Below are 11671 nucleotides of genomic sequence, written 5' to 3'. Positions count from 1 at the left end.
AAAAATTTATATATATGAATTTACGTGCTAATAATTTTTTTGATGAACGTGTCGATACGGATTTGAACTAAAGATATTTATGTATATTTCCATGCAATATTGAATGATATGATTGATGAACTTAAAGTCGTAAAACCGACCAAAAATCGATATTTGAGAGAGAGAAGCAATATAAATTCTAATACAATATTTTGATCTAACGAAAACCAACCATAAAGGTAGGAAATTCCCTATTTATAGTTTTTCTCTATGGGCCTTCATGCGATATAAAACCCTTTTAGAATAAAGGAAGCCCTACTATGGATAAGGTTGGAGTCGTACGATCCGACACCCGTCTACCGTGATGCTCTGGTGTATAACGATCTTACACGCGCGGAATAGATGATTAGCAGGACCAACGGCCACAATCATGTGGTCCAGTGAAACCGGACTAACGGCCACGATCAACTCGGCCATGTATAAGCCCGACCAACGGCCACGATCAACTCGGCCCATTGAAACCGGTCTAACCTATGCGTAGTTAGCCCGGAGCAATCGACCTTATGGTTTCCTCCAACTTATTCGATCAAGCGCTACCGAATTCAACACCCCTACCGAACGGCTCGTGCTTGTTTTCTTTTCTTCTTGGTCCGATCACGCATACATTAATGTCATTTTTACCGTATACATTTGTTACACCTCGGAAAATTTTTCGTTGATGCCTGCACCAGTGAATAGGCGATGTAATATGAAGTATACGATGTTTCAATAAGTAAGAAATAGCAATTGATGATTCTAAATGAGATTTGAAAGACATTCGATGTTAGATAAGAAAGTTGCCAAGAGTATGCCATGTATACGATAAGTATCGGAAAGGATTTATGGTAGTAAGTTGATGACAAGCTTGACGACGTGTTGGGGAAAGAGTTATAACGCCCGCCGTTAATGAAGTGATAAACAAGTGCTAGAAAGGCTCATGGGATCGGAGATCAAACGAGACAGACGGATCAAACTTAGTGAAACAAGGAGTTCCCAGCAGTGTTCCCCGGGCAAGACAGGTTCCTGGACCGTGGGAAGTGGTCCAGGTGGAGACTACGAGTTAAACTGACTGGTCATGAACCACGGGCACCGTTTCACGGACAGCTGATCGGTTCCCTGACCGTGAACATCGTAAAACACCCGAACGGGCTGAAATGTTTTAAGTCTTAAATGTGTTCCCAACCCCGTTATTTCATTCCCAACATCTCTACTTCTCTCTAAAGACTTCTAGGCTTCGTATACATTTCATGAACAAGAATTTAAAGGAAACCAAAGGTTTTTATCATCAAACCAAGTGAATCAAAGTAAGAGAAACCATTAAAGTTCATCAAAAGCAAGAAATTCAAGTGAAAGAAAATCTAGGGTTTGGCTCAAGTAAGGTATATGCAACCAAGGTTCAATCACACCATCTAAGGTGAGTTTTATGATGTTTCCATGTTGTTTAAAGTATTTGGAAGTTGAAACACTTGGTTACGAAGAATATAAGAAACGGGTCATGAATGTGAATAGTAGCGCTTTTGAGTAAACGTTTGGAGCGAGTGATGATTCTTGATGTTTTATGAATATAATCATGTTATGAATGCTAATGAGAGTGTGAAATCATTGTTGTTGAATGTATTTTCGAGTTATGACTTATGAAATATGAATATTGAAGTGAATTGGGAAGTAGAGAACGTAGATGACTAAAAGCTATTGCGATGATATTGTGAACGTTATTGTTGATGTTTGGGAGTTGATATGTAACACGAGGGAAGTAGTATAAACAAAGGAGATGTTTAATTTCTCTAGAATTAGCCGAATGCTAAGCTATCTATTATCTAATGATTATGCAATTAAGGTGAGAACGTGAGCCTTGAAGAAGAACGCTCAGTGATAGAATAATTGCACGAAAGGTATGTAAGGCTAACCCTTCTTTCATAAGGCATGGTTCTTTGGCAAATGTTCATCCTCTTATGAGTTCGTGATACTCTCTAATGATCCTAGCTCTCGGTGAAGGTTTCAAATGACGCTCAAAGGATACGATCGTACTAAGTTCCTTATACGATGAGTACATCAAGATAGAAGTGTAATGAACGACGATAGTAACAAGACTAAAGACAGATATGAACGATGTATGTATGCCCGCATGTGAGGCTGCGAACCCCCGAGCTTATATGGCCGTAGAATATGATAAATATGTATATGTATACGTATGTGTGCGCAGAGGACACAGAACCCCGAGCTACATGGACGGGTAGTAATATGATAAATATGTATATGTATATGTATGTGTGCGCCGGAGGCTGGAACCCCGAGCTATATGGGTCGTGTAGAATATAAAAAGTAAGTATATATGTATATACTATATATAACGACGCGCGCGCACCGTGCTTGAATACGAATAACACCGAGCCTCGATAAGCCAGTGCGAATAACCCCGAGCTTGTGGCCAGGCACTCCAGCCTTGGTAGGGCTGTGTTACGTGAAAACACCTACCTCGTGGTCGGGTACGCAATATATAAAAGCTATATGTATGGACATCTATGTAGTACGATTAAGCTATATGTATGACATCTATATATGAGTACTATTAAGCTATATGTATACATCTATATGATGCGATTAAGCTATATGTATGGCATGTCTATGTACGAGTGCGACTGCTATGTATATGACCTCAATTAGAACATGAATATGTTAAGACAATGTAAGTGCCAAGTGAGGGCTATATGTATGCAATGTGCGAAGATATGAGCACGAAAGGAGATATCGGGTATGAGTACGAAAATAGATACGAAAGGTAAATGAGCAAGGATGTGAATGTATGTACGTGAGTGCGAAATAGAAATGGAACGTCCACATGGAAAGCGGTAGCAGCATGATGATGATGCTATTATCCCCGAACATGTTTATTTCATATGTTATCCATTATGTTTCCATATTGATATTGATCATCTTTACATACCGCATATTCTTCGTACCGACGTCCTTTTGTTTGTGGATCGCCGCGGGTGTGCTGTGTGGAGACAGACGGATCCATACCGTATTATCTCGTGGACTACATGGCAGGAGCTCGTTCATTCGGGTGCCAGCTTTTAGCATAGATTCTTTTGTATATATATATATATTCGTAAGGCACGGCGGGGTCTGTCCATATGTCATGATACGATGTACCTTCTTGAAGCTTTTCTCGTAGACACCGTGTATATGGTTAGATATGTTCGCCTTGTCGCCTATATTTTGGGATGTTGTTTGATCGCCTTGTCGGCGCATGTACATTTATATGGGCACAGATGACATTGATGATATATATATGTTGTTGCCCGATGGGATTAGAATGATGATGAACGAAAAGTTGATATAATTATGTGGCTCACCTAGAATGTGATGTATAATTATGCTAAGGGGTGCCCGGGTGGGCTAGCACCGGGTGCTCGTCGCGGTCCTCAGATTGGGTCGTGACAACATTCTTAAGATTGTATTTTCGCCAAACTCTAACGTAAAGGAAAAAAATAGCCATTACCGCTTTTTCCTTGTCACTTTCAGTCAATGCAACCAAAATTTCCTAACGAAAAGACAACATTAGTGGAGATAAATTACGTGAATTCTTTTTATTTTTAACAATCTCCTTTTTCTTCTCTATTTTCTTTAAAAAAGAGAACAAAAATCAACCAAGAATTTTCTAAAAGAAGATCTTTAATTGAAAAGTTGGTTACCGCCTAGAAGACATACATAATAATAACAAATGCTTTCAAGGGAGTGATCCAATATTCAGAGGCGGATCTAGGATTTGAAGGTGGCGGGTGCTATAATTTTTTTCAATGTAAATCTTGTTAGGAATGTGTTGGGTCGGGTCCATTTCTTTTTAGTTTATTTGGGTCAACTTAATAAACCTTTTTTTACTTGCAAATATGTAAATTACATCTCAAAAATCAAGAAACGAACATAATTAACATCTTAAATAAGGAAATCAGACCCATTAACGATAAGGTAAAATCAACATTTTCACCAAGGGACTTGCATCTTTTATGTATATTAAAAAATGAACTTGCACAAGTAAAATAACAACTTCAATAAGGGAATTACACCAATCAAAATAAGAAAATAATAGAAAAACTCTTCAATAGGTAATTACACCCCATAAATAAATGTAGAATTGGATAAACTACAAGTTCTCAAAAATAAATCATAAATTTCATGTTTTTTCTAAGCAATGCTTGTGAAATTTTCATCACAATTTAAGTAGTAAAGTGATTTATATTGAATTTAACAATTATAGAATTGCACAATTTTTTATAATACACTCCCTCCGTCCATTTTTATTTGTCCACTATACTAAAAATATATGTCCACTTTTACTTGTAAGTTGTATAGTTTGAAAAACCAAGACATAATTTACCATTTTATACCTATTTTACCCTTATTATTAAGTACTCCAATTCATTTCTCATTTTATTTATTCAAGTTATTAGGAGTGTACAAACAACATAAACAAGTAAACGGACAGAGGAGTAATAAACAAAAAAAATTATAAAAATAAATAAATTTAAATTTGATCTCTCGATCCAAAATTTCCATTGAGACCCAAGTTTTTCGATTTAATACTCCGTTTGAGATTAAGAAAAATGCTTAATTTAAGGGATTTTGAAGTTTCTTTGTGTGTTCGCTAAAATGATCACGTACAAAATAATAGAATAGAGGAAAGACAATATAAATAATAAAAAGATAAATAGAAAATTAGGAGGCGAAAAGAGAATTATTGACAAAGGTACTAAAAAGTACAAGAAAAAGGAGTCGGAAATGTCCAAGATAGATTAAATCTGTTTCACCAAACATACACCTTTCAAATTAATTTGGCATGAAAATGCAGTGATCAAATATTTAACCTAATTTAAGAAATTACATACATATATAAAAAATTTATCAATCTAACGGGTGCCATGCCACACCCACCCTGAAGGGTGGATCCGCCCCTGCCAATATTAGAATAGTTGGAAGTAAAATATGTGTGAAAATAGCTGGTATTGTACGCATTGGTGGAACCGTGGAAGTGGGTGCAAACTCACGCTAACGTGTTTAACAGAGAGAATAACAAAAAGGAGAAGAATGGCATGAGATCGGACAGAATTTTGACCGAACTCTTATATATATATATATATATATATATATATATATATAGGGCAAATAAAATATTAATATTAAATAAAAGAATAATTGGGAAAATATTAATGACCGTTCAATTTTGAACCAAATTGTAAACCAACCATCCAACCAACCAATAGTTGTATATGGAAAAATAAATAAAATTAGAAAAAAAAGAAGCGATTCGCTTGAAAAGTTCACCACATCACATGCTATAAAGCCGCTTTCTTCTTCTTCTTCTTCCTCCTTGTTATATTTTGAAGCCACCATAATTTTCTAAGAAAACCTATATTGCCTTTCTCCTCTACATTCAGAAAAGAAAAAAACCAGTTCAAAGAAAAATGGCATCATTTAATGAGGCACCACCAGGTAACGAAAAAGCAGGAGAGAAGATCTTCAAGACTAAATGTGCTCAATGCCATACTGTCGACAAAGGTGCCGGTCACAAACAAGGTACCCTTCTTCCTTACTTACAACCCCTTTTATTTTTTGTGTGTAAAGATTTCTTGTCAGATCTGATGATTATGGTTCTTTTTCTGCTTCTACATGTGTTTTATTGTTTACAAATTTATTCATCTCATGAATATTTTGTTGTTTTTATTTTTCTTTGGTGAAGGCTAAACATTGATTGGTTATTCTATCAGATCTGCAATTATGGGCCCATGTAGATCGATGTTACTGTCATATATTTGGTTTCCTTTTTCCAATTAGTGACACTTTTGTTTTTTGGGCAATACATATTATAACGTTTTGTTCTTATTCTTAAGCGCTAGCCCCACCATGCCTTCCACCTTCTTTGGATGGTTGTTACATATCGTTGCAGAATGTATTATATTACTTATATGATAGTGTATTTTGTGGTATTGTATTGTACTGTACTGTATTCTTTTGATGAATTCAAAGATCTTATTGCTTCTCATCGTTACACAATGCCACACATATAACAATTCGATCACACCCAATCAGTCGTTATATCAAATTGGACTTTTCGTCATTATTTCATCGTTACATAATGCTTACAATGTAATAAAATTTAAGAATAATCAAAACAAACATCGTATTTAAACTAACAACACAATACAATAGGTAACAACCATCCAAAGAAGCTATTAGTATTTTGACAACACTGAGTTTAAGATCTCGCTTTAAAGGAAAAGTTTTTGTCCCAGCTAAATTAGTGATTGCTCTATGAACTTAGATTAAGATTTTGTTTGTCCAAAAAGAAATAGATAGAATAAATTCAAATAGCACTCCAGGTATTGTTTAACGTGTTGTCTCTATGTAATGTTTTCTTGGATTTCTGATTATTGCTTAGTTAGATGTTTAACAATCATTTAATTATGATTTACTTGATTCAGGAATTTTTGAGTTGAACACTTTATGGTACTTGTGATGATTATTTTGCTCCAATTGTGACTCATTTAATTGTGTGGAAAAATGACTGGCTAGAAATTGTTGCTTGTTCAGTTTATCTGCTAAATAGTTTCATATTTTTGAAGTGAATAATGCCATCTCTTTTGCTCTTAACTCAAAACTAGGTTGCTCGATTTCTTTGATAAATGTAGTATGTTTTGCTTTTAATGGCTAACTTACCGATGGTTTGTTGAAGGGAAAACTAGATTGCTCAGTGTTCTTTGTTGTCACTATGGAATTAGTTTAGAAATGATTGCAAATTCCAAACCAAGATTTTTTTAAGCTTATTTTAATGATACTCATTTTGCAGAATACCAGTATAATGATGTTCATTGTATTACTTTTGTGTTCATCATTCTTTTTTGATGGTTGACAAATGAGTCGTAGGAGGGGGTGCTATTATAGTTATTCCATCCCACTTCTTCTATACGTAAGATGGTCCTTTCCCCTTCTTTGATTTTGTTGCCAATGTTTTGTCAAATCTCGTAATCTCTTGGTACTTCCTTAAAAGGGTCCATGTTGACAATTATCTTTTCATATCTTTTCTAGGTGATGGGTGTCTGGCAGATGTGTAATTCTTTTCTTTAGAATTGTTTTACGAGTTGTTCTGTAACTTACAACGGTGTCTATTTTAACAGGACCTAATTTGAATGGACTTTTTGGAAGGCAGTCCGGAACTACTGCTGGTTACTCCTACTCTGCTGCCAATAAGAACATGGCCGTGAATTGGGGAGAAAACACTTTGTATGATTATCTGCTCAACCCCAAGAAGGTGCGATTGGCATTTTCATTATGTTAGATATTTTGTGTTTATCATCGAGATATAAGGTTATTTGATGGCTCAACCATGCTGCATAATTTTTTGAATCCTCCCTTGTGGGAATTGCATGGAAGTATACATATTGTAGTTCCTTTGCTTTTCTACTATCTTATATTCCCTTTCAAGAAAATCTGCATGTTCCTTATATGCAATGCTGTTGATTGTTTCTACAGTACATACCTGGAACAAAGATGGTTTTCCCCGGATTGAAGAAGCCACATGAGCGCGCTGACCTCATTGCCTACCTGAAATCTGCTACTGCATGAGGAACCATTGACACACATTTTCCATTTTGTAGTCTGATAGGTGGCATGTTTTGCTATGCGGAAGAAGATAAACCATTGATTTTAAAAAAAAATAATAATAAGTAGACCTCTTATGGTCTGACTCATTTGTTTCCCAGAAAACTGGGTCATAGTAAATTTTTTTGTTACCTCTTGGAGAAGAGGTAAAAAACTCTTGGCAGACAAGGCCAACTTTAATATCATCATTCTCTCAAGATTATGTTTTGGTGGTGTGCTGCTTTTCTTGGTCCTTTCTCTTCTTTTATTCTACGCAAATTTAAAAGTCAAATTTGATCCATTAGAGAGAAATATGTTTCTGCATAACCAGTTAAGCAGGTATATACATTGATTGTCTGTCATTACAAGCCCAAAAAAAACGCAAAAAAAGTGGACTCTGGATGAAAAAACGTTGTTCTAGTTCATTGAGTTCCTTGGGCATAACCACAATCTGTTTTTCGGACATAATATATTCTCCATTAGGATAATGTACCTGAATACTTGGATGGTTGTAACACTTACTAGGTGGGATATTTGGATACCGGGTGAAGTCAGGCTAAGGCAAGGATCAACGTATAAAAATTAAGGTCAGAGAGAACTCTTTTAGCTTAATAATGAAGGTTAGGGTCGATCAGAGATCTTACCTCTTACATGAGCGTTGTATTTGAAGTTGAAAATCTCTCTTTTGAAGTGAGTATGTGAGTCTCGTCTTAGCTTAAGCGAGCCTTTTTTATTTTTCTGAATAGATAAGTGTGTTATAGATATTGAATCAAGGAGGAATTGTCAAATGTATTTACAAACTAGAAAAGTGCATCCCTTTCTATACTTAAAGGGATTCTATCAGTTCTATTAATGTACTAGTGACATTTGGCCTGTGAAAAGCTAGACTCAAGTTACATTAAAATTTATATTTGCAACTCGTTTTTTTTTTTATTGTTTTTTTTTTCTACTCTTGCTTTTTTATGTTGTTTTTGTATCATATCAGTTGTAAAGGTAGTTAGATAATTTTTCAATATTTCTAGGATATTTGATTATATAAAAGTTTTTGTAAGTTAAAAAAACAACATTTTTTTTAGAGTATATAGACTTCCTTTTTATTTGAAACAAATTAACGCATGCAAGTTAGATTTTAACTTGATTTTTTTATTAAACTTATATTGGCTAACCCATTTTTTGGAAGAAAAAATAATTATGATATTCAAGTAATAGAAGAAATATTTAATGCTACGCTGTATGATGACATCAATGAAGTTCACTTATAAATAAAGATAGCATTTAAAATTAAATAATTAAAAGTCTTGATACAACGAAATACTTTAAACGTTTCTTCAATTAAACCATACAAAAAGGAACAGGAAAGTTAATGAAATTATTTGTTTTTCTTACTTTAATCTTTCCTTTTCTTTAAAAATATTGTAGTTTGTTTTTCTTAATGAACTATTGTAATTTCTTAAACGTGTATGTAGTTTTAGTATTTCATGTTTATCTAACCATTTGTCCTTAATTATAAAACGTTGATTATCTCATCTTTTGTAAAACATTTCATTGTCCAAAAGTGTGAAAAATGATTACTCTCATTTTCAATTATTTATTATATTATTATTACTAGTATACATATCCGCGCAAAATATAAATAATAATAACTAAAAAATATTATGCGTGACCAAAAAAAAAAAAAAAAGGACAATGCCGTATGGAAACTTCAAGTTCATCCCAAAAAGTACAAGAAATTTAATCACAATCTTTAGTACTCGATGCAAGTGAATGGCTTGATTTTATCACACATAAGAAAAGCAAATACTCTTTAGAACATCACGAACAAATTTTTTCTTTTGCAACTCCATACTTCCTCTTCAATCGGAATCTAAGAAGTTGTGATTGGATTCCACTTTTCACACCAACTTTCATGAACTTTTTGGCTTTCTCTGCCATGGCTCTTTAGCCTAAAATTTCAGTCCAATCAATGAATTAATGTAATCATCAAACACCTAGAAACATTTGTCCAACAAATGAATTCATGTAATCATCAAAGGCCAAACTACGTCAGGTTTCTTTTAATAGCAAGTGTTACTTGTTTTGGGATAAAATGTAGTTAGAAGTGAATATAATACTTAAAAGTGTTTCCAACAATTGAGACTGCAGATCGGAACGAATAATAACAACGAAATTATACAAACAACCCAAAAAACGTCAAGAAAATGCAAATTAGTACAAACAGTATGTGTCATTCAAACATTTACTTGTTGAAAAAACATTCATATCACGATCAACATCCTTTTATTACATGGGACTATTCCTGAAAAAACACTCTTTAAAGCCAGAAAACTGATCTGAAATAAACATAAGCGAGAGTAAACAAAAACAAGGTACTGTGTCAAATCTAATACTGATCTATAGTTAGATAACGCAAAAGTTATCTATATTTAGAAATCAAGTAAATGTAAGTACGGAACCATCATCTATTTTCTGAAATTAAGAAATTAAATTTTTGGATGTTTGATATTTTCTGACATGTTTGTCTAGGGTGAAATCGACGCAACACAGTCAATCAAAAGATTCCAACCAAATTAAATCTTCTGAATCCATAGACATATGCGTCCCAAAATCATAAACCCAAAGAAGTTTGCTGCATAGTCATGATTAAACAGAAAGAGGGTAACAACTGAGAAGAAAAAAGAGGAAGAATACTCAGATCTCAATTTCCAGAAGAATAGTCAGATCCCAGTTTCCTCTGCAATTCAGGTTAACCAAAAAGTAAATCCTTTTTCATTATTTCTTCAAAATCGTAACTTTCCAATATAATTAAATTTGAATGACTCCGCGAAACTGCCAGCTTGTGAGGCCCTTGATAGATAGTGAATGCTGGATTGAGACCAAAAGAAAAGAAAAAAAATGAGAAACCAATCTAATACGTTGATCATTTCTAGCAGTGAAAAATACCTTCCCTGTCTCATCACCAACCAAGCATTCAGCTAGTCGCATACGGCGGCTTTGATTTCCCCTTGGGACTACCTTTTTTGTATTAACCACCTTCACAGTAAGATGAAATTAGAAACATATCCATGAACTAATCATAAAAGAAGTATAGTACAAAAAATTCAAAATAAACCCAACAATTGGACTCCTTAGTTTGTGTTGGACTCCTTAGTTTGTGTTGGATATGGATAAGAGAACGTGGTTAGAAAATATAGTTTGAACTTTTTTATGTATTACAGAGGGTTTTCAGAAGAGGGTCCGGAACAAAAATGATGCAAAAAAATTTTTTTTTAACCAAAATACCCCAACAAAAAAAAATATTACCAATATACCTTTAACAAGATATTTTAAGCTAAAGACTTAACCGTAACGCATTAAATGCTTTAAGCAAAGAAATATTCGCTTAAAGGACTTTTCCTACTTTTCTCCTATATTTCGCATTTTATCTTTACTTACAACGCAAGAAAAATCGCATTATAGTCCTCAACATAAACTCGATCGGGTTCCACCACTTGCCCCTCGAATGATAAAAAAAAAAAAAAAAAAAAAAAAAAAAAAAAGAGGAAACGGCCATTGACGAGAAAAAAGCGGTCCCACTTCCAAAAACGTCACTTTCTATTAAATTTCGTGGGAAAAGCTTAGATTCTCAGATATTCAAGCTTCGAGGAGCAAGATTCTAAGCTCAAATTTTGGGGGAGAAGCGGTTAACTCAATTAAATAACTCTACAAAAAAAGTCTTTCGATTAAGTTTTTTACTATGAACTTTTGTTATTATTTTGTTATATACATTATATTCTAAGCATGCTTAACATTTAATCCTTGCTATGTTTCAAAAAAAAAAAAAAAAAACAATTTTTTTTTTTTTTTTTTGGACTTGGCAACGTTTTGCCATCGTTCGATTTTTTTTTTTGGTTTAATTCAATATTTGTTAAATGTTTATGAATTGTTAATTTGTTAAATGTTTATGAATTGTTAATTTGTTCTATGTTTATGAGTTGTTAATTTGTTTAAATTTTTTATGAATTTTAATGAATTATTATTT

At 33.7% G+C, this 11671-nt stretch overlaps 1 protein-coding gene across 2 annotated transcripts; it reads left to right on the top strand.

Annotated features, from left to right (window-relative positions):
• Positions 1-5361: 5361 nt before the first annotated feature.
• LOC132043090 (cytochrome c) lies at positions 5362-7881 on the top strand. 2 transcript variants are annotated; one of them, XM_059433581.1, is made up of 3 exons: positions 5362-5592; positions 7191-7324; positions 7546-7881. In XM_059433581.1, the coding sequence occupies exons 1-3, from the start codon at positions 5481-5483 to the stop codon at positions 7636-7638; spliced, it is 339 nt and encodes a 112-aa protein (XP_059289564.1). In that variant the 5' UTR covers positions 5362-5480; the 3' UTR covers positions 7639-7881. The 2 variants fall into 2 exon arrangements, with proteins under 2 accessions (XP_059289564.1, XP_059289565.1); XM_059433582.1 differs by having other exon boundaries at positions 5437-5592; positions 7223-7324.
• The last annotated feature ends 3790 nt before the right edge of the window (positions 7882-11671 follow it).

The sequence above is a fragment of the Lycium ferocissimum genome, unplaced genomic scaffold (assembly GCF_029784015.1).
Source record: "Lycium ferocissimum isolate CSIRO_LF1 unplaced genomic scaffold, AGI_CSIRO_Lferr_CH_V1 ctg20908, whole genome shotgun sequence".
NCBI classification, from domain to species: domain Eukaryota; kingdom Viridiplantae; phylum Streptophyta; class Magnoliopsida; order Solanales; family Solanaceae; genus Lycium; species Lycium ferocissimum.
Note: the sequence above shows the minus strand (reverse complement) of the source record. Positions and strands in the feature narration are given on the sequence as shown.

Coding starts and splice junctions, on each gene's coding strand:
- LOC132043090 (XM_059433581.1), top strand. CDS start 5,481: ATGGCATCATTTAATGAGGCACCACCAGGTAACGAAAAAGCAGGAGAG. Junction 5,593..7,190: donor AGGTGCCGGTCACAAACAAG/GTACCCTTCTTC, acceptor CTATTTTAACAG/GACCTAATTTGAATGGACTT. Junction 7,325..7,545: donor ATCTGCTCAACCCCAAGAAG/GTGCGATTGGCA, acceptor TTGTTTCTACAG/TACATACCTGGAACAAAGAT.